Source organism: Microcebus murinus, chromosome 11 (assembly GCF_040939455.1).
Source record: "Microcebus murinus isolate Inina chromosome 11, M.murinus_Inina_mat1.0, whole genome shotgun sequence".
In the NCBI taxonomy this organism is placed as follows: Eukaryota; Metazoa; Chordata; class Mammalia; order Primates; family Cheirogaleidae; genus Microcebus; species Microcebus murinus.
This window is the reverse complement of record NC_134114.1, coordinates 86,237,664-86,261,456: the sequence shown is the minus strand read 5'-3', so window position 1 is coordinate 86,261,456 and position 23,793 is coordinate 86,237,664. Positions and strand designations below refer to the sequence as shown.

The 23,793-nt window shown below is 39.0% G+C and overlaps 1 protein-coding gene across 1 annotated transcript in view; it reads right to left on the bottom strand.

The window, feature by feature from the left end:
* Window positions 1-23,793, bottom strand: part of KCNN2 (potassium calcium-activated channel subfamily N member 2) — a 146,648-nt gene that overhangs the window by 103,305 nt on the left and 19,550 nt on the right. The window contains exon 3 of the mRNA XM_012763736.2: window positions 4,101-4,519. Within this exon, the coding sequence (XP_012619190.2) occupies window positions 4,101-4,519 (419 nt within the window). The remainder of the gene's footprint in view (window positions 1-4,100; window positions 4,520-23,793) is intronic.

The window sequence follows — 23,793 nt, the reverse complement described above, 5'->3', positions numbered from 1 at the left end:
GTCCCAATCCAGAGTTTGGCTTTTGTCCTTTCCCACCTTGCCACAGATTTGTTCCCTTTATGTAACTGCTAGCTACAGACTCTCATTCTTGCTATGAAATGGACAATTTTCACTTTTTATTGCTTCTTTATATGAAAACAGGAATGACTGTCATCTAACAATCCAGGCATGTTAAGAAACACAGACTTTGGGCTGCTAAGAAAATTTGGCACAGCTTGCCTTTGGCCTTCTGTATTTACTGACAATGGGTTAAAACAGCTAAGATGAACCGTTTCTGAAAAGAAAATGTAGAGCATGTGCACAGTTTTGAGGCTATTTTTACTGGCCCTTGGGAAGCAGATGTACTAGAGACCACCCATAGAGATGTATATGTTGTTAAATCATGCTTTTACCATCATCATTACATTGTTATGCAGAATTTTTAGAGAAGGCTAATCTTTATTAACTAAATAGATAGGTCAATGGGAGCTTTCCATATTTATTCTTCAAAGTTTATAGGTACATCTGCTCCAGAAAACATCATAAGCCTCTAAATACCATGATTGCTAGGAAACAAAGCATTACCACAAGGAGTCTACCTTTCTTTAAAAAGAAAACGTTCATCCCTCAAATGCTATATGTATGTAGAGAAGTTCTAAAAAAAAAAGGTTCAGATACGTGATATTAAAAACTAGTCACTACAGAATTTCTGGTAAAAGCAGGTGGACTCAACAAGCATGCTGGCCTCAGCTCCCTCCCTTAATGTCCTAAAAATGGCTATAAATAATTTTAAAACAAGCAAACAACAAAGAGAAAGCATACAGCCATAAGGACAACAGGAATGAGTGACAAGACAGTAGTCAAAGAAGCTAGAAAGCCAATAGACAGGTGGTCACGGACTTACCTGACCCCAGAAAGCAGAATTCTACAGCAGCAGTGGTGAAACGCCAAGAGGCAAACACAGGTGCACTGACCACCAACCCCCCAGCCCCACCCCCGCCATGACTCAGGTATTGTCAGCACCAGTACCTCTGCAGGTGGGGACAGTGCTAGAGCTCTGAATGGGAAGACAGCTTCAAGGATGGTGTAGAAGCAGTTAGACACCCAGAATCCCTCTTCTGCTCTGTGTGAATGCTAACTGTTCCTTGCAACCTGGCAGAAGTCTAGAAATATATCGTCGGGAGAGGGTAAAACACAGTCTGGGGACTGACTGCAGGCATCGAGCACTGGAGAAAGCAGGCTACTGTACTGGAACCAGGAAAACAGGCAAATGCTCACACGGGAACTGTTGAAAACTCTTCTTTGCCCTTTCAATTTCCAGAATGCTATCTCCCAGGCTTCTGCCTTCATAATGGCAGTGCAGTAGAAATGACTTCCCATGGGCTGGTCTGATTGTCAGGGAAGACTGAAAACACGCGAAGGCACTGAAATTGGTGTTCTTTGCCCTTCACCCAAATCACCCTCAAGGGAAGCCTGCAGTTGACAAGTTCCAGATATGTACAGAAAGCTTCCAATCAGCTTGTTAGTGCCTCACTCTGAGAGATGAGCAGGCCGCCAACAACACCTAAACATTTAAGGAAAGCTTCTAAAATAGAAGCAAAAACAAAAAGAAAAATACATCTTTGGGGAAACAAAAAAATATATACATACAAAAAGAAAAAAAATTTCAAAAAGTTATCATTAACATCTACAGGGAAATAAAACAGTACAATTACGAAAGAAAAACATGACACAATTTTACAAAATGAGCACTCAGGGATCAAAAATTAGATATTGGAAACTAATATATATTATAAAGTCTGAACAGAAAGTTTAAAAGATAAAATTGAGGTCTGCCATATATACAGCAAAAACAGAAATGGGAAAACAATAGAGAAATAAAAATAACATTTGAGAATAAAGGAGGGCCATTATATACACAGAAATAAAAATCAATAAATAATTCAAAAAAATTTCCAAGAACTGAAGGACATGCATTCCAAGATTGAACCAGGCCCACTACATTCCCAGTATCATAGATTAAAATAGATTTACACCAAGACACGTCCCTGTGTAATTTTAGAATACCAATCCTTAAAGGCTTCCAGAAAAAGAAAAAGGATAAAAAATGAGAATGGCATCAGGCTGCTGGACCCTGGATGACAGAGGAAAATGAAGCCTTCAACATTCTGAAGAAAAGTGATTTCTAATCCAGAGTTTTATATCCAATCATATTTCCAATTAAGCATCAGAGAAGACTACAGAAGCCCGTATCTGCAAGGCCTCAAAAAAATCTTTCTCACACACTATCTTTTCTTTGAAACTACTGCAAGATGGCTTCTACCACATAAAGGAATAAACAAAGAAAGAGTAGGAAAAGAGTTCAAGAAAGGCTACTCAACATAAAAAAAAAAAAAAAGGCAAAGAAAATCTCCAACATGAAGGAGAAGCAGGTGAGACTGTTCTAAGAGTCATCTCTTCAAGGTGAAATTGATAGATTGCTTAATATATTTGAATAGAGAAGAAGGATATTTATAGAATGTGGGAGAATTTAGAGATGATTTAGTGGTAAATATACAGGAATCTGAGCAAATAAAAAATGAGGCAATTGTTACTTCCAGAGAAAATAAAAAGAGGACAAATGATTATAATATACTATATTGTTCAGCTACAAATGCAGTTACATAATCATATCAATGTAAACAGGCACCATAGACTATTGGGGTTTATATAACCCTGGGAGGATGAGAAGATAGAAATCACTCTGGAAAGGAGGTAGAATTGTGAAAGGGGTATGTTTGTGTAAGGAGGAGAAAACAGAAACCCTAATTTTCATAGTAGGAAGTCAACAGATAGCTCTAAAACAAACAAACAAAAATTCACACGCAGCAATATAAGCTACTTTACTTAGAAATATAAAAGCAATGATTGAAGATATGTTTAAAAGAATTTAAAGTGATTTCTTTTAGAAAGCAGGAATGGGATGGGTAGGCTGTGGGTTCACTTTTTTTCTTTGCAGCAACTCTCATACAGATTTTTTTCCTTCTTTAAACTAGTTCAGTGTATAACTTTGACTTCACAAGACAAAGGTATGATAAACATTTAAGGTGATGGATATGCTGATTACACTGATTTGAACATTATACACTCTACACACTTATTGAAATACCACTCTGTATCCCATAAATATGTACAATTATTATGTGTCAACTAAAAATAAAAGAAAAAGAAGAAACTTGTCTCTACACAAAAAAGCTAATGTTTTAAAAACCTGATTACTACAAAGACCAACATCTGAACCTTCAACAGTCCTAAAAACTTCTAAATAATTCCTATCTTTCTACTCCTAATTTCAACTTGAATTTTCTTAACCAAGATCATGTGAGAGTACTCTCCACCCCATTATGATATAGCTCTGTTTATGTGATAGATCTACTTCTATTTGTTTGTTAAATGGCAAAGTTAACATTATTAATGACACAAAAGATTAACAGCACTGAACATTAAGAGCTCTTGAAACCTGAGCATATGTCTCTCTAAACCACCAGAGGTCTTAGGACAATAAGTACACAGTGTCTCTTTTCATTAATTGTTGAAAGTTTGATGAAAAACTAACACATATACCCATAAGCTCCCAATCAGGTAATCATGTGAACACTATTACAAATAGGCACTAAAATCCACAAACCACTTAAGAGATTTGCTAAAGTTCAATATTTTGCACCAACAGCTTTTCACTGGATTTCTGCCTCAATAACAAACAATGCTTATAACCAATCAGACACAAAAATGACTTGGTATTACCATTAAACTAACATTTCCAACAGAAGTCTCCTGTACAATTTCCAGGTCTCCGAATTTTGACACACATTATAAAGGCAGTCCTCTATTAAAAACTGATCAAATTAGAAAGGAAAACATACGCAATCATTCATTCTGTCTTCTGCCTTCATTCAGAAGGCATTCATTCTGTCCAAAAATCTTCAGAAAAGCTTTGTCACAATCATTTAAAAGAAGCCTGTCAGAGAATCCAAAATTTTCAAGAGTGAGACACTATATGTCCCAAGTCTAAAATGTTTTCTTTCTTTTAGAAGACACCATATGGCAAATTATGTTCTCAGGAAAAAAACAAACAAACTTACCTTTCACAAGCTCGGACAGTCCATGCGGCAATTATCCATAATGAGATACTAAAAACCAAGAGTACAGTTCCTGGGCATATAGTCATTAAAGTCTTCATAACAAAACGTGTATTGAAGTTTATCTTATTAAGTGCTCCAATGCTTCTAGAGGAGGCATCAGTGAAAAGTTTGCTATGTAAAAGCATGACTCTGGCAATCAGATAGAGTCTTAAGAACATTGGTATAGATAAAATTATATCCACATCAGCGGTGGTTGTGGATGGGGCATAGGAGAAGGCAAGCCGGGCTGTCCATGTGAACGTATAATTCCCGGGTATGGGATGAATAGCACACACCAGTATTTCCAAGCAGATGAAGAAAATACGCTCATAAGTCATGGCTATTCTCCAGTCATCTGCTCCATTGTCCACCATGAACAACTGAAAAAATAAAGTAGAAAATCAGCTTCAGTATGGCATGAATGGTCCACAAGTGTTAATGCAGATTTTAAAAAATACATAACAGATGACTTTTAGCAATCAAGGCAAGCTAAAGGTTATAACTTTTAAGTGCTAGCCAGGTACACTATTTTTGGAAAAGGGTATTTGTACAAAATGAGAACACTTCACCTTGTAGAAATGAGAATTAAAAACTTGCTACTCAGGAGCTAAAATTATTTTGGAGTCCATGTTCCTGGACAATCATGTAAGCAACATCATTTTTAAATAGGGGCTTGGACCTATAAGTAACGAAACCCCCCTCAGATGAAGTCAAATGGACTTGCTCGACAAAAATTTGTTCTCCTCTTTGAGTCTGGATTTAAATCCTTACACAATTCTAACTATATTCTCAGTGAAATCTATTTAGGGTGCCTCTGCAATCAGTTATACCCTATAATGCTACAACACATGAGCGTTCTTACAGGAAATCTTATTCTTGGTTTCAAAGAAAATCACAAGAAACCACAGACAAATGTAGCAGAAACATTTCTTCCAGCTTCCCTGTGACTACTCTATTTTCTGTCTCTTTTTTTCTCTTCTCCCATAGCCTATCCTTGTATTATTAATTTGTTTTCAACCTTTCTTTCTTTAGCAAAGATTTCTTTTTTCCTATTTCTGTCATTCCTCATGCCACAATAAATTTTTTTTTTTTAAAAAGGAAATAAATAAATAAATATAGAGTAAAAGAGACAGAAAAGAATGTCTTCCTCTCTCTTCCCTGGCTTTTTGTAAACAGGTCCACCAGGCTCTGGCGGTCCACAGACAATCAGAGGTATTTGGAAAAGTGTGGTGACTTTTCTGTCGGCCACAAGGATTTGTGGGGGCTCCTGGCATTGAGGGGCAGGAAGCTAGGGGTGCAAACCATGATGCAATGCTGAGAGTCCCACACACTAGAAAGACCTTTGTTTTGAGAAGCTCAATAAATTCTAAAGATGCTGTCATTGCTGTCTTTGGAAATTACTATCAGGGCCTATTACAAGTAACATAAAAAAAAAAAAAAAGTACTGTTCTTTAAATCCACATTTCCATTCTTACCAAAAATGGTATTATCCAGCTTGATTGTCTATTTTCTTCACCAAACTTGGCTCTGAATGACTTAGCAGTTTTCAAAAATCAAATCCACCTCCAAAAGGACTAAGAATCACCAAGCTTCTGAATAGTCAAAAGCTGTGTGGCAGATTCTAAGCACAATTCCAAGACAGGCATTCCCCATGCCATGCTGGGCAACAGCAGTAAAAACGCAGGGTCAGTACCTTCCCAGGTAACTGGTAAAGCAGTGTCAATTTGCATGTATCGGTTCTGATACATAGCTTATGACAGCCACCTGCCTCCCAGGACTGACACCTCCTTTCACCCCTCCCAATGCACTTGCTCCTCTAACCTCACTCTACTCTCTCTGTCCAGGCCCCTTTTCATTGCCCTCTGCTCGCTTCCCTAACTAGGCTGGTTGTATTGCCTCACGTCGCTTCAACCATAATCTCACTGCCATTCTCAGCAGCCTCACCCTTTGTCTTCTGGTGGGCCTGCACAGGTAACTCCCAATCTGGAACCTGATGTCCAGGTGACTGGGTCACCCTTTCCCATCCCCATGCCTTCCAGCTTAGGTGGACCTTCAGTGTCACCCTGTGACTGCTTCCTCATCCTCCATAACATCTTTCTCCTCAAGGGTCACACCTCTGTTGCCCTCTCTCTTAGCACACACTTTCCCCCCAGTATCAGACAAAATAGCCTCTATTTTAAACTGCAGCCACAAACTTACCTACATCTGTACCCTTTCTTCCTATTTCCCTTCTCTTTTGTTTCATGAGTCTAAAGCAATGTTACACCAGCAGCCAGTTCTCTTGCACTGACAGCCTAGTTCCTGTGCCTCTTCCCTCTCAGTGGAGTACACAAAGTCAAATCTCTACCACTTACTAAAAACAAAACAACAAAAACAAAGAGAACCAAGGCTGGCTCTGTCTGCCCTAGGCTGTGTTTGTTTTATCGCTTCTTCTTCAGCCCCAAATATCCCCCGGGTGGATCTTGTCCCTATCAGCCAACCAGCACTACTCTTGTTAAGGTCACTGAAAACACCTTAATTATGAAACCAAATCCTCTTAATTTTTATCTTATGTGACCTGTCATTCCTTCCTTCTTAAATAAGATCTCTTTCCTTGGCTTCTGTGACATGTTGTTTTTTTCATCTGTTGGCACTCTGAAGGATCTCAGTCTCTCTCTCCTCATTCAAAGTGTCCCTGCTCTGCTAGGGTCCATCTCTGACTCTTCTCCTACTCTATACCTTTCCTGGGTGATCTCATTCTTCCTACTGGAGACCATCTTTCATTCTCTAATGAGCTTTTAAAAATGCAAATGATATAATCCATCACTGTCAAGATTAAAATTATTCAAAGGACCCTCACTGCCTGATGGGTAAAGTCTCATCTACATTTGTAGCATACAAGGCATTCTGCAATCTGGTTTTGCCCATCTTTCCAACCTCAATGCCTAATTAGTCTCTTTACATTTCTCTATGGTTGCAACTCCCAGAACACAAGATGACCCCAATCATGCTTCTGAGTCTTTGTACATTCTGACCCATGGCCTGGGAAGTCTCCATCTAGCAAATTTGTATTCCTTCAAGACCAAATTCCACATCACCTCCTTTAGGATATAGTCCATGCCCCACCCAAATCTGAAAACTCCCTCCTTTTTTCCACCAAGATTCCTATATGTGCCTTTTATGAATCCTGCTACGAAGGACAAAAAGGATTTCTTTATGAGACTGTCACCCCTACTTATTGTTAGGCTCCTTAAGGATAGGAACCACATATACCAGCAGAGGATAATAAATACTACATAAATGAACTGCCTTGTTTCTTCTCGTCTAATGATGACTGACCCTAATTCCTGGATAGGTCCTAATGTCAATTAAATGTGCTCACAGAAGGTGAGAACACTAAAGCAAATGTAAGTGAAATCTATGACATTTTTCAAATGTATAGAGAACATATCCTACTAAATAATAAGTCATTGCAGCAGCATAATTTTGTAATTCCATAGGAAGTCCAGATAACTGTCTTCTTTGGTAACTTCCCAAGAAAAATTTCCTATTACATAGTTGCTTTTTACTATGAGGGAGTCTTAATATCTGAAATGGTTTTATTTGGGGTCTTATTTTATTATAGCATATATTTCAATGCTCAAGTTGAGGAAGAAGTATTTCCTCCTATTCTCTACATAATTCCCACCCACAATGTTGCTTATTTGTTTACTCATTTATTTAATAAATATCCAGTGCACTGAATTCTCATCATGTGTCAGGCATTGTGCTACATACTAGCCATACAACAGCATTTACAGCAGACAGAGAGTCTGCCTGTTGCAGCAATCTTTCACTAGGAAAAAAAGACGAAGTCAAGAAAGCAAACTTAAAGCAATTTGATAAAAGAAAGTAGTTATGTTCTTGGACATTGCAATGAAGGGAACAAACAAGAGATAAAAGAGATAAAAATAAATTAGAGATGACAGATGTGGTCATCAGAGAAGACCTCTGGAGAAGTACCATTTAATGCAAGGCCTGCAGTAAGAGAAAAGCCAGTCATGCCGACCACCAGGGAAGAACATTCCAGGCAGATGAAATAGCACGTGCACAGGACATGGGCTTTATAATATGGCAGCATGCTTAGGAAATAAAGGAACACCAGAGTGGCTAAAACATAATAATCAAGGGGCAGAGTGAAAGGAGATGAGTTTGAAGAGACAAACTGGCACCAGATGTGCAGGCTCTTGTTGGCCACAGTATCAAGATGGAGTTTCATTCCAAGTGCAGTGGGAACCCAATGAAGGAGATTAGGCAAAGGAATGACGTGGTCCGATTTACAGCCTCAAGGGCTCATCTGGACTGCTCTGGGGAAACTAGAGTCAACAGAGGCAAGTGTGGAAGGAAGGAACAAGTTAGGAAGCTCTACTGCGTTTGATTGGTTGTAGTTTTTCCATGACCTGGACTGGGGGGTTGTCATGGAAATGGAGGCAGTGGGTACACTGGACATACAGTTTGAAGATTTTGCTAGAACTTACTGACAGGCTGAAAGTGAGAGCAATAAAAAGTTGGCTGAATTTATATGCTGAGAAACACAGTGGATGGTGATGATGTTTCTTGAGTGTTCCCTGAGTGGGGGAGGCGGAAGTGAGAAAGAAAAGGTTCCCTTTTGGTCACTGACATCTGAGAGTAGAGATGCCAAGTAGGCAGAAAGATGTACAAGTCACTCAGAGGAGAAGTCAGGACTATTGAAACAAATTTGAGAGCCATCACAAATTTGAGTTGGTTATATGAGATCAAAGGAAAAATTAGAGAAAGTGAAGAGAACAAGACAGTCCTCAAGGCCAACAGGAACCCCAAATGTGGAGGGTGGTTCGAAGGTCAAGCTGTAAGATCTAAAAAGCAGCAGCCTATGAAGCAGGAGGAAAGAAAGTGTTGTCCTAGCAGTCAAGAGTGAGGGCTGTCAACTATAAAATGTAAAATAGTATTTACCAGGTTTAGAGCCATGCTAATGAGCTCAATAGTCTATAGGAAATGCAAACATTCTAAACATCACCTAGTGTCAAGTATTAAAATTCAACTGCAGAAATATTTCCACTACATTCCATATAATTACTATAATATACATGATTTGTTTTAAGCTCACTTGTAAGGGAGTTAAAGTAACCTGGAGGAATAATGTCAAAACATCTCTAACTTCATTTTTTATTCTGATGTTTTTTATTTATTTATTTATTTTTTATTTCATCATATTATGGAGGTACGAATATTGTTAGGGTTACAAATATTGCTCCTGCCCCCTCCCTCCCCCCGAAATGTCCAATCCCCTGGTGTATTCTGATGTTTTTAAGGGAAGATAGATTTTAGGGCAAAGATACAACAGTTTAATCTACTTTATTTCCATAGCTGTGGTTGAACGGTCTTGGCCAGAGGTCTACAGTCACTTACAGGCACAACACAACATATGCCCTAAGAACACATCCCACCACAAGCGGGAACTTTCCAGTGCAACTGTTTTATATTTGCTCAGAAAACCAAAACACGATACATTAATACGTCATGCTCATTATCTAAGATTAATTGGCAGTGAGAGTCCTCAGTGAAGAGGGTCTGGAGCAGGGGTCCTCAAACTTTTTAAACAGGGGGCCAGGCCGGGCACCATGGCTCACGCCTGTAATCCTAGCACTCTGGGAGGCCGAGGAGGGAGGATTGCTAGAGGTCAGGAGTTCGAAACCAGCCTGAGCAAGAGCGAGACCCCGTCTCTACTATAAATAGAAAGAAATTAATTGACCAACTAATATACATAGAAAAAATTAACCGGGCATGGTGGCGCATGCCTGTAGTCCCAGCCACTCGGGAGGCTGGGGCAGCAGGATCGCTTGAGCCCAGGAGTCTGAGGTTGCTGTGAGCTAGGCTGATGCCATGGCACTCACTCTAGCCTGGGCAACAAAGTGAGACTCTGTCTCAAAAAAAAAAAAAAAAACAGGGGTCCAGTTCACTGTCCCTCAGACCATTGGAGGGCCGTTGGAGAGAGCGGCGCACATTCCACACATGCGCAGTGTGGGCCTGGGAAGGGTCGGTTGCTAAGCAGGACAGGCAGCTGCAGAAAAACACCCAGCGTTTGGATAAATGTCCTCAGCGGGCCGCATGTGGCCCAGGGCCATAGTTTGAGGACCCCTGGTCTGGAGTTTAGTGGGAGGAGCCTGCTGCAACATCGAGTCACCTGCTGGCTCTGGAAGGAGCTCAGCTGTAGAAGCCCTAACCAGCCTCTGTATGTGCTTCTCCTCCTCAAGGAGGCCGCAAGCTCTTGGAGTCTGGGACAGTGTCTTATACATTCTGGGTTTCCTTCCTAGAAAATAATCCCGAGCACTACTCAGTGCAAAACTGGGGCTTAAAATAATACACACTAAATAAAATAATATTAGCCATGCATTTGTTAAGAAGGTAAATATGAGTAGAAGAGCCAGGAAAATTCTGAAAAGGAAGAGTAGCAAGGAAGAAACAGAAGCAATAGATTTTAAAACAAATTAATAATTAAAAAGCATGTGAAACTGGCACATAATATAACTGAGAGTCCAATGGAACAGAACAGAGAGACCAAAATAGACCCAATACACTGGGACATTCATAATATTACAAAGGTAGACTCTTCAATCAGTGGGGAACACAGAGTTCACTGAAAAATGATTTAGAGACAACTAGGTAGCCATCTGCAGAAAAGTAAAGTTGAATCCATGCTTCACACCCAATAAACCAAGAAAAATCCCAAGTGTGTGTAAGATCTAGATATGAAAATGAAACTACTAATGTACTAAAAGAAACCATGTAACAATTATAATGTAACCTCATAGAAAGAAGAGCCTTTTTAAAGTCTAATGTAAACCCTGGAGCCTTAAAAGAAAACACCGATACATTTGACTTCATTAAACTTTTGTTTTCTACAGCTGGCCAAAACCACAATAAAGAGAGTGAAAAAGGCAAACTCCAAACCATGGAGAAAATGCTCACAACTCCTATCGCAAATGACTAATTTTCCTAATATATAAAAGTCTGTACACATTCTTAAGAAAGAGCCAAGCAGTGCAACAGAAAAATGAGCAAAGGATACAAGCATCAGGTCATAGAAAATAAAATAAAAATGGCTCCTAAACCTATAAAAAAAGATGCCTAATCTCAATCGTAAGAGGAAAATGAGATACCATTTTTGACCTGTCAGATTGAAAAGGATCCCAAAGTTGTATAAGTGCTATACTAGTGAATGTGTGAGGGAATAATGCTTGCATACATTGCAGGCGAAAGTGTGAATTGGTTACGACCCCTAAGCAGAGCAATTTACCAGGTTATAAATGCACATCCTCTTTGACTATGCAATTCCATTTCCTTAGAGTGAAATTTGTCATCTTGATATAGTCACATGTGTGAAAAATAGTGAATGTAAATGATTATTTGTTGCAGCACTGCTTGTACATTAGCAAAAAACCTCAAATAATCTAAATCATCTAATAGGGAAATGGGGTAAACAAATTACAGATGTCCACAAAATGGAATAGTATGCCATTGAAAAAAGACAAGGAAACTTGTTATATGCTACTAAAGAGAGCAGCGTTTTTAGTACTGAGTAGCAAAATATAGGCTACTATTTGTGCAGTTTTGTTAAAAAAAAAGAACAAGTATTTGTATGTGCAAAAAAGATCTATGAAAGAATACTCCAGAAATCAACAAAAAGCTTAAGGGAGGTGAACTGAGTGGCTGGAAACCACAAAAGGAAGGGTGACTTTTAATTATATAACATTGAATACTTTTATTATGGAACCACATGAATAAATAAATTCAAATTAATTAGTAATAAAAACTAGGCAATATTATTGTTAAAAAAAGAAGAAGGAAGAATGAGAATGAATGAGGTCATTAGACATCCAAATACATTCTAGCAAATAACTCTATGTGAGCAAAGCTGCAAAACTAGAAAGTAATGACTGACATTCTAAATGACAGTGTACACAACTAAGCACATGGATCCAATTTATATCCAAAATATTCTGCTTACTAAGACAAAACTTTGAGCCATTACATTACATAACTGTTGTCAACAATAGGAACAAAAATAAATAAGATTTCTTGGTTAACCTTTAAACCAAATAGTCACTAAAACCAAGGTTTTGGTTTTTTCTTCCATTCACTTACTGAATGCTTCTATTTGTAAAGTTCCATGGGTACAAAAATTAAAAAGCCTCTCAGTGTTTGATGAAGAAGAGCAGTATAAATGAAGGCTTTATATTTAAATGTGTGCCTTTGGAAAGTGCTATAACAGAGGAGTGAAGAAGATGCTGAGGGAATACAGAGGAATATCAGAGGAAGCTATAATACATTATAGAACACAGTGCCTAACCCACTGGAACCTTCATATAACCCATGACCGTGAACTTCCCCAAGTTCACTTTTAGGACATTTTGGGATAATGGCCCCAAACAAAAATGCATAGAAATGTGTTCATTAAAAAAGAACCCATTCCTTAGAAACTAGCATTTGGATGAAACAGAGTGGGAGGGGAAAAAAACACTATAGAGGCAACCCACTGGCAGGACTCAATCAACAAGAAAGGTAGACCACAACTGCCAGTTACAAACTAGGTCAAAAGACAAACAGATGGGGACAGAAGGCTTTTCAATTTCTCTCATTGAGATTTCCTTCATGATTCTTAGCTGAAAACTACATGAGGAAAAGAACAGAAGATTTACATTCAGGATTCACCAGCCCTGAGAAAAACTCAGAGGCAACCAGCAAAACTGAAGTTTGTTGTACCTTCCCCATCCATCCTGCAGCCTTTTCTCTCTTTTGGAGCCTCATGCTCATTCCAGTAGCCCTGTGCACTCATGCTGCCCTCAAATTTCTCTGCATCCAAGGAGGAAGAATTTGAAAACTAATGCAGTAAAGTATTAATCACTTCATTGCCAACTCTGCTGTGGGAGAAAAGTATGGAGAAAATAAAACTTGTTAGAATGCAGGAAACCAAGGCTCAGAGCCTAGATATGCGATCAACTTGTTATATGACTTTGGGAAGTCCTTCAAAACTGTATTAACCTTACTTCCATCATCTCTAAAATGAAGATAATGTCCTTTGCTATCTTGGAAAGTAGTTGTAATGATGAAATGAACACACATCACATGTTGCAAGCAACATCAGTAGGTGACTAACCCAGTACCATTCCCATTCTTCTCTCTTGCCAGAGAGACTCCTTTGCAATTATGTGTAGCCATGTGATGCAGTCCTGAATTGAAGTCATAAGCAAAATGTCACTGAAGAGCTCAGTAGAATGTCTTTGCTTTGGGGGGGTTATAAAAGACAGACATGGCTGATATGGCCCTTTTCCTTCCTTTCCTCCATCCCTGGATCTGCAGCAGCCATCTTGTGATCACACAAGAAGGCCAAAAGAATCACAGTAATTCCAGCCCTGATATCTTAAGCCACTGAGCCAGCAGCCACCTACCCCATTTGTTTAAGCCACTGTCAGTTGGATCTTGTTATTTAAGCAGCTGAACATATGACTACATTTAATTTAATATAGATTAAAGTGCTATGTAAAGATCTATAAAAGAAAAAAATACTAACTTAAACACTTTATGGAGAGAACAGCCAACAATTTAAAAGGAATGCATCTCAAATATTGGAATTTAAAGCACAATAACCATTGAGTGGCAGAGTTATTTCTGGGTAAGTGGCTTTTGTTCATGACTTTTAAATATCAACCAACTGCTCTAAATATCTGGTAGTGTGACTCATAGGAAACACACACACATTTTGGAGCCAGAGAAGCCTGGATTTAATTTCTGGCTTGACCACTTACTAGCTGAATGGTTTGGAGCAATATACTTAATCATTCTAAACTTCAGTTTTCTCATCTACAAAAAAAATAAAAATAATATCAACATTATATGATTCTTATGAAGCAACACCCACTAGGCTAACCCTTGCAAAAGTTTCCCCATGCATAAGTAATAAAAGTATTCCATGGACCCATGTCAAGTACATGAAGAAAATGATAATGTGGTAGAAAACGGAAAAATTAGATGCAGAAGAGGAAGAAGGGAAGTTGGTAAGGAATGGCAGAGTAGAGCAAAGTCAATATTGGTAGGCTCTCTACAAACTGCAGCTGTACTGATTTTTGAAAGAATTCTTGTCATTTGCTAAAACAATGAGTTTCTGAAATCCTCCTCTTTTGACTTAGAGAAGAGCTTTATCTACTGATCAAAAGTTCTAGGATATCCACCAGGATCCAGTGAAATGTAAAATTATAATAAATCCACGTTCTGCTCTTAAGACATAATTAGAATCTTAACCCTTTTCACATGCTTTCTCACAACTGAGCCCGTATCTTCTGTGGTCCCAGTAAGCCATTTTATATACGTTGATGTATTACCTGGCAATTATTCTCATGTTGTTCTGGATTTCATGCAAGTTGTCTCTAAAAGTTACTTTTCAACTTCTCCAGAAAGAGAATAATCAATTTTCCCCTTTTGATTCTCTCAACAGAAATGATCTACAGAAAGCACTAAGGTGCAGGACTTAGTTGTCTGTACTCTAGAATCTAGAGTCAAGTGGATCTAGGTTTGATTCTGACATAACACAACTGATTAGCTCTGCAACCCCAGAAAAATTACTTATACTTTCTGAGCCTCAATTTCACCATTGTTAAGGAGATCTAGTGATAAGACTGAAAGAGACAGTGCTTAACAAATGTTACTTTCATATTTCACTTCAGTACTGTGTCAGTAACTGGTCTCCAATAAATATCTTAACTACCTAAAGGTAGAATAAGGAGGGATGGACACAGAGACCAACATCAATGACTGGAGGTTCTAGAAAGGATGAAAGTCAACATAAGAGAAAATGAGAAACTTACAATTCTTCCATGGTCAGTTTTTTACTAATTCATTGGTATGCTTATTTTAATTATCTATAAGTTTTGGTAAGTAGCCTCAAATTTCTGGAAGTAGGTGGGAAATAAATCATAACTAAAATAAGCCTGGTAATCCCTAAAGCCATGAAATACTTAAATACTTAAACTTATTCGATTCCAAAAATTTAATCTCAAATGACAAAAACTACATTTTCATGTGAAGCATTATAGTAATATTGCTACATAGCTCAAATGTATCACCATCACCTTAGTCATTTTTAAGTGCTTAAAAAGCTAGCTAAAAGCCAGTTCACATTTATTATCTCATTTGCCCTTCTAAGAGTCCAATTAAAGCACAGGCAATTGAAAGAATTTGGTCATGGTCACAATGTGAGTTACTGAAAAACCTGAAGCTAAAGTTCAGGTCTTCCAGCACTCACATCATTTGATGGGGCCATCAGGCTGTACTGGAAATTTGGAAGCAAATCAAATATTTATAAAGCAAATAAATGTTTACCCCCTAATTTACATTATGATTTCTACAATGTGACATCTTTACTCCCTGATGATTGCAGATGACCTTCTGCTTCTCTAGCAGAAGCAAATATTGAAATTAACTTGCACACTACATTCAACGTCCTGTGGTAACAGAAATAGAGCACGTCCTAGTTTAGACTTTCTCCAAGTTAGATATTCTTCATTCTGAAAACTTTTTTTTTTAACTTCAGTTGTATGGAACCTCACATTCCACACAGTATTTGAGATAAAACTTGAATGCTGTTTTCAAGTGTGTTTAACTCATCACAGGTTAATGGAGACAGGCACTGTTCCAGTCCATTATGTGTCGTAATTCATATAAAACACACAATGACTCAAGAAGGTGTATAATACAATTATCAGCCTCAGATGAGGAAACTGAGGCTGAGAGGTTAAGGCCTTGCTGGGGTTATACAGTACTGAAATATGGTTCTGAAGACAAGCAATATGGCTTCAGAACGTGTGTCCATGCTAAGTATACTGACACTCATTATATACTTAGCCAGGATAAAACATTTTTAGGAAGAACACAGAGACAACGGCAATGCCAACATCAAATGAACCCACATATTCTTGACCGGTTTGGTTATCAGGGACCCTAGCTTTCAGCAAAGGAGAAACAAATATACAATGGGGAAGGAAACAGTTGATTGAAGGCAGGGAGCTATTGCAATTATTTAATAACTTGCAGTAGCAAGTACTGACAGAGAAAAGACATACTCACACACACAAAAACCCAACAGTCTTGGCTAATGAAAGACCAAACAAGCTTACATACCTCATACCTCAGCCACCAAAAGATCACAGCACAATTTATCGAAACTCAATGCAAAGTCTCACGTTCCAAATAACAGTGCTGAACTCAGCAAAGACTCTATGAGATTTAACTAATCTTCTTTTTGAATGCGGGAGTGTGCAGAATCATTAATCCTATGTCTAAATTTTAGAAATACCTCTATTCAGATGGCTAAAATAAAAATCAATGTGGAATAAGTGATTGTATGCTTCAAAGTACTAACACAAAATAATGGTCACCCTAGAAGTCTATACATAAGTAAACTATCTTTGCGGGGGCAGGGTGTGAATGACATTGTCAGACTACACAAAGATGGAGAACAGAAGTGACAGCTCAAGAGCGTGCTGTAGCAAGAAGGAATGAGAAGGCCTGGCACGGTGGCTCATGCCTGGAATCCCAGCACTTTGGGAAGCCAAGGCAGGAAGATCGCTTGAGACCAGGAGTTTGAGGTTGCAGTGAGCTAGGATGATGCCACTGCACTCTAGCCCCGGGGAAAGAGGGAGACCCTTTCTCAAAAAAAAAAAAAAAAAAAAGAAGGAAACAGAAACGAGAAGGTAGGGACTAGAAGCTGGATGAGCAAAGAAACAAGTAAACATGCTAGTATGTCTAAATAAAAATTGACTGTAAATAATTATAAAATTTTCAACATAATCACAATGACTAATTTGAAAGAGGTAGGAAAGACAAGGTATAAGTAAAATTGTAAACATCAATAATACAGATGAAAAGAGGAAAGGAAAAGAGAATGAAGCCTCCAAGGGTGGTTATATATACAGAAAAAGGATAGAAATTCTGATCAACTTTAAACATTCTTAAATATGTACATTTGCTAACAATTTCAGAGTTATCACTAAAAGAGGGGATATGAATTACATAACATTTGAACTGCTAGAGAAAGAAATGAATTTAAAAAAATCTTCACATCACCCAAAATAAGGAAAGAAAGGAGAAAGATAGAAGCAGTGAAAACATTACAAACTCAAAATAATGACAGAAATAGGTACAAAAATAACAGTTGCCATAAAAAATGTAAATGAACTAAACTATGCATCCAAAATATAATGTTGAGTGGGACAAAGAGCAAGTTGTAAAATAATAGGTACAGCACAGCATCTATGTGAGACTGTATCACCTATAAATATAATTCTATTTAGTGAACATATAAAAGCACAGACTAGAAGGGTGCACACGGATTTCTGAATGGCGGTTGCCTCTGCAGATGGAGGGAGGGCAATGAGACTTGGAAGAAAACGGAGGCTATTTCAACTTTAATAGTAATGTTCTTTTTCTTCTATGATAAATTAAATCTGGGTGGTGGGGAGAAAGAAACAAAAAAACCCTCTACTTCTAATGGGCAAAAAGCTAGAGAGCCTCTGAGAATAAACATCTCTGAAATGTCAGGGAGTCTAGTCTCAGAGTCTCCCTCATAGCTACAAGCTGCGGAGCCTTTCTTCTTTTCTTTCTTCCATATTATAACAAAAAAGGCTCTGTTAGAGCTGAAACCAATGAAGAGACTGTGAAAGACGAAAGTCACCAGAATGATTCTTCAAGCTCAACTGCTCAGAGTCTTGGCAACTGGGAACACATGCCAGAAACATGTGAGGCAAGAGCCCAAAGTCTAAGAACAAACCACAAGGAATATTTTTTCTAGTTGTTTTTGATTTTTTTTCCCCAAGCTAAGCTCTCAAAGTTAGTTAGAATAGAGCATTATGAAACATGTTGAACCCAGTTTGATGACAGTCAAGGTTAAGCAAAAAAAATGCACTAAATTGTAGTTCAGCGTTTAATTCCAAAAAACATTCTTTTGAAAATATTCTACTCTACTATTTAATGGCTGCCTGATGTTGTTATATTAACAGTTACTTCCCTGATTTTAAAACAACGTAACAGAATAAAGTGGTAAGTATGTCAAAACTGGGCATACCTATAATTAAGTTCAAATTATGGAGAGTAGCTCTGAATACCCACATGGTAAGACCAGTTGGTCAGGGCTAGCATTAGTGATGTTTAATAATGACTATCAATTTGCATTCTTTGTATTTAAAATCAGACAAATATTCTTTCTCAGTGCTGTACCTTGATTAAAGAAGAAATAACTGGCCACAATGAAGTTTTTATTTTCTCTAGAACACACATTAGGCTCCATTTTTTTCTACCCTAAATGCTATGGGGAATGACACAGATGCAGGAAGTATTCCATGATTGCTAATTGGCTTAACAAAACTGGGCTGCATCCTAAAGGTAGAGTATCCAAAGTAAGGAAGGCAGAGAGTAAAAATCTACATACGTCTTAATGAGGGTTCTCTACCAAAAGGAAAAACCACCAACTTTGTCAATAAGTAGTAAGTACACTGAGACTGGAACCCACCCACTGGCAAAAGAACTCCAAAAGGCAGACAGAAGGTATCTGCTGACATTTTAGCTAACTACTCCTTTAACTTACCCACAGTGTCTCTTGTCTCTCCTTCTATGCCACAGGTGCTCTTATTAGAAAAAAAACACAGAGTAAGAGTAAGAAAAATAAATCCTGGCTCAGTCTTACAGATGGCAGCAATTTCAAATTTCTGTATGTGTTCTGAACATATTAAATTCAAAACTAAAGCTACTTCCAAAAAACAGTGGGATTTGAGGGTTTATGATTTTTAAAGTGGCCAGCCATATACAAAAATCTGAGGGAAAATTAAAGAAAGAAAACCAGTTGACTATATATTTTTACACACCAAAGCTTGGAGAAGTGATTGAAAAACTAGATATAACTATTAAAACTAAGATTTCAATCAAATGTCATTGAACAATCATTTTGAGGCTATATCATATACCAGCCCCTAGCGGAGATGCAGAACTCAATGAAATGGTTCATGACATCTAGGAACTCATAATGCAAAGGAGAAAAATCTGTGTAAATCAACATTCAAAATTCTGTTTAAAAAGGTTTCACTGCTCCCAAGGAGTGTGACTTGGAGCAAGTCACTTAACTTCTCTATACTTCATTTTCCTCAATAAGATATAATACCTACTTTATTAAGTTGTTGTACAATTACAAGATAATCCAGTTTGGCTCTTAGCAAGAAAGGGGCTGAACCAATATTACCTACGTGCATCATCATCATTGACTAAACATTCCCTTAGTATTACTATTATTACAGGATACTGACACAGAAGACAGACAGCTAGGTCAGCCTGTGGGGTCAGGAAAAGCTTGCCAGAGAGGGCCACCTGCGCTGAGTGCAAAGGCACATTATGTCCTAGGGAAAAGATGCAGTCTGTACAAAGGCACAGAAAGCTGAAAGAACAGCACAGCTTTGTCTTTGGTTCTCCAAACAGGTGAAGAAGGTTCCAGTAATGTGTGCATGCACACACAGGCTGTCCATGAGCAATGGGGCTGAAGGAATGGGAACGATAAGATGACAAGGAATCTGAAGGAACCTGCTTGCCTCTTCTTCCACAGATTTCAATGCTCCAGGCATTGAAGATGATCCCCAGGGTGGATGTCAGTTATGCAAATCACAGTGAATATGTATTTGTAGATTTTAAATATGCAACAGTACAAAAAATGTAAGGTTTTAGTGACTGGGGACTAACTTCTTTGGTGTTACAAAGGGAGAAGTAGAGGGAGACAGCAAAAGGGAGGGAGGGAAGGAAGCAAAAGAAAAAAAGATGAAGATGGAAGAAAGGAAGGAAGGAAGGAAGCAAAGGAGAGAAGACTGATGGCCTGACTAGCTTATTTAAATCTTCAGACTCACTGATTTTAACAAAAACAAAACAGGGCAACACATCTGCATATCTTTAATGTTATAAAATACCACACTTCAACTCACCAAATTCATCCCACATTTATTAAAATAAACTTTCTAAGACAGAGACAGATCTGTACATGTAGAAAAAAACATAATTAAGACTATTTCCTTAATGATTATTTTTGAGATTGAAGAGCTTCTTTACATAAAGATTCACACTTTAATCGCACAGAGAAGTGGATGCAGATTATACTTAAAGTGGGGAGAAGGGATGGCGAACGGTGGGCACACAGCCTGCCATGCCCTTCCCTCTCCCATAGTCATGGCAGGCATGAGCCATCCGTCAGGTTCTTTCCAGTACAGCTTTTCTGGGGCCTGCAGCGGTGGTCCCCAACCTTTTTGGCACTAGGGACCGGTTTCATGGAAGACAATTTTTCCCATGGACTGGGGGCGGTGGGTGGGAGGGGATGGTTTGTGGATGATTCGAGCATATTACATTTTTGTGCACTTTATTTCTATTACTACATTGCAATATATAATGAAATAATTATACAACTCGCCATAATGCAGGATCTAATGCCACCACTGATCTGACAGGAGGAGGAGCTCAGGCCATGATGTGAGCAGTGGGGAGTGGCTGTAAACACAGATGAAGCTTGGCTCGCCCCCGCCACTCACCTCCTGCTTTGCGGCCAGCTCCTAACAGGTCACGGACCAGTACCAGTCCACAGCCCAGGGGCTAGAGACCACAGGCCTAAAGACGCACTCCCAATCTTGTGCTCCAGACAGTTACAATCAACTTATAGGCACTGGCATTTGAGAAGAAACCTACTGGCCATATGCAACCAGAATACAACTAGTATGATTACAGAGATTATTAGAGATGTTTCCCTGGACTACCGTGCTACTAGTTTGGTTGGGTATGTGGCTACACTAGAGAAGAATGTCAAAGAAAAAGTTTTTGGACCTGAATTAGGGGATTAAGATGGGACTCTCAAAATGGAGCACAGTTATGGCACAGACTTAGATAATAACATCCTGATTTTATTACAAGCATCAGTGTTCTTCCCCATCCTCTACTTCACTTTCATGGATAATTCGGTATTGCTTTCTATCTCATCACTGGGGCTCTTTCTGAACAACCCCTTAGAGACAGATGAAAAAGACAAAATAAGACATATTTCATGGAACAACTAATTATGGATAAAGATTATTCTACCGCAGTCTCCTAAAATCAACTGTGGTAAGCTGAAGGTAACATAATGTAAAATTCAGAAGAAACTATCTCCTTCATCTATATGAAAGTAAACCAAATATGTGAATATCATAAATTTTTATGGTTATAATTGACACGGAAAATGGTACAACTTTTCTTATACATCCCAGATAAGATCGCACCTAACAGTAAAGGTCTTGCTTCAAAAAAGAAAAAAGAACCTTTGAAGTCACAGATCTGAATTTGATTCTCAGCTTTGCTACTCACTAGCTGAATAAGAATTATAATTTAGATGAAATGAGACAATGCATATAATGTCCCTAGCACAGAGCTTGCTCCCAGCAGATACCTAATATACATTAGTTATTTTACTTTTCCAAATAGTCATAAAGCATTAAGCTATTAAATACCAAATTCTGACTTCACTTTTACATTGTGCAACAAATTTCCACCTGTTTGTGATCTCTGTCCCCATGCCACACCCACTCGAAAGCATTAAGTGGGGCTTATTATGTCTTCCAACACCTCCCCTCTGTGTCCCCTTCCCTCTTAGACCATGTTTACATCCAGGCAATCTTTCAGCATACTCCTGGAGGATCATCACTTTCATCTCATCATTACCGCTGCCGCCACATCTAATACTTGAGTCAATCACCAAATACTCTATGAATAAGAGAGTGATAAGAAAACACAGGGTCTACACATACAGACCCCACTGCAAGAGGGAGGGTCAAATTCAGGAACAGGAGACTTAGACTGAGAAAAACATATCCAAATCCTTCAGACATCTGCACAAACCCCAGCTAAACGGTGCTTTCACTAAAGGTCACACAGTGGTTAAGTTATTGAAGCTTAACACCTGGGCAAATTAGAAAACACTTTTCTAAAATACTCATTTTTTTTCCCTTGGAGTCTTTAGATTTATTTATTTTTAATGGGCACATAATAACTAAGATACTCATTTGTTCTTTTCACCTCATCTGCTCCATTCCAGAAGGTTTGCACATTGACAAACAGTTCACGCAAACAATTTTACAAACTAGAGGCATGATATTAAACACGAAAACCCAGAGAGACATTCTGGGCACACACAGGCAGGCCCAATCACACGGGTTTCACAGAAGCAAGCTGCTAATCCCCAGAGTGGCCAATTTCCAGGGGTGGACATGTGACCAGAGCTGTCAGTGCAGGTGCCATCCATCCATTTGTTTTGTGCAGGAAGTTTGTTTTGTTCCACAAGCGGGCAAGGGGAATACAGTCCTCTCCTAAGACAAGGGAACTCCCGACTCCTGAGAGGAGGAAAGTGCTGTCTCAGGCTGCTTTTCTCCCTTCGCTCTCTCGTTCTAACACCCAGAGAAAGAAGCATGTATGTCAAGGGCTTCGCTGCAGACCGACGTGAGCCTCCTAACGCAGTCACATGGGCACGTGGAGCATAAATGCCAACATGGGAGTCAACACAAGACTAGAGATTTACTATTTTCCCCAGAGGAGCAATAATCTCATGTAGATACCTATACCCTGAACGATTCTGACTCAGGTTCAAGCTGAGGAATAGCTACTGCACACTAAAACTCACTTTATTCACTAAACCTCTCCACTGGCTGTATATCATGGGCGGGATGGGAGGCAGCACTGCCCGGAGTGCTAGAGATGACGGATGCCAGCAACAGTCCCCTTTAACACTAACTGAAAAGCTGGAAAACCCATTTTAACAGCCCTGGAAAGCAAGGACTGCCCTACAGAATAGTAATAATGTGAAGCAAAAAGAAAACACAGGCCAGGGTCTTCCAAGTTGCCACCTGTTGTGCAGCCATTTTCAAAGGCTATTTCTGAACCATGAGTAAAATATAGGAAACATTCCATACAGGAGAGAACGCTGACCTCAGGGCTCGCCTATTAATAGGATGATACTCTGTCATTCTCTTGCAAGTACAATTGCCTAGATCCATGAATACCACCTGGAATATTCTTCCAGGTTAAAAAGGAATCTGGACCACCAACCGATGCCCCCACCCTTGTCCAACATTGTCCTGGCACAGCCAGGAGAAGGATGTGGATGACAGGCAGGGACTGGCTCCTGTCCCGCCCTGCCCCTAGTTCAGTTCCACAACAGCACTGGTGGCAGCCTATGAGAGGACAGCTTATGTAACAGCTTTGGGGGCAAAAAGATGTGTAATTACCCTTGAGACGGTAATGCATATCCACAAGAAAACAACTCGAGGAGACTGAAACAGTCATTATACACAACCAGCAACAAACATGAATGCTACTCAGGAAAGGAAGACAACAAAAGTGTCTGAAATTATCCGATAAGGTTTCACAGAGGAGGCGGTTGTTTGAGATGAGCTGAAAAAGTCAGAGGGTGTTTCGCAAAGACAACGAAGTAGAAGAGGGCAGTCACGGCAGGAGATGCTCTGACCCTCCTGTGGGGAATGGAGGGAGGCCCGACGAGGGGTCTCTGTCTCTCGCTCCATCAGCAGAGATGTCTAAAGCTAACCTGTCACCTATTAGA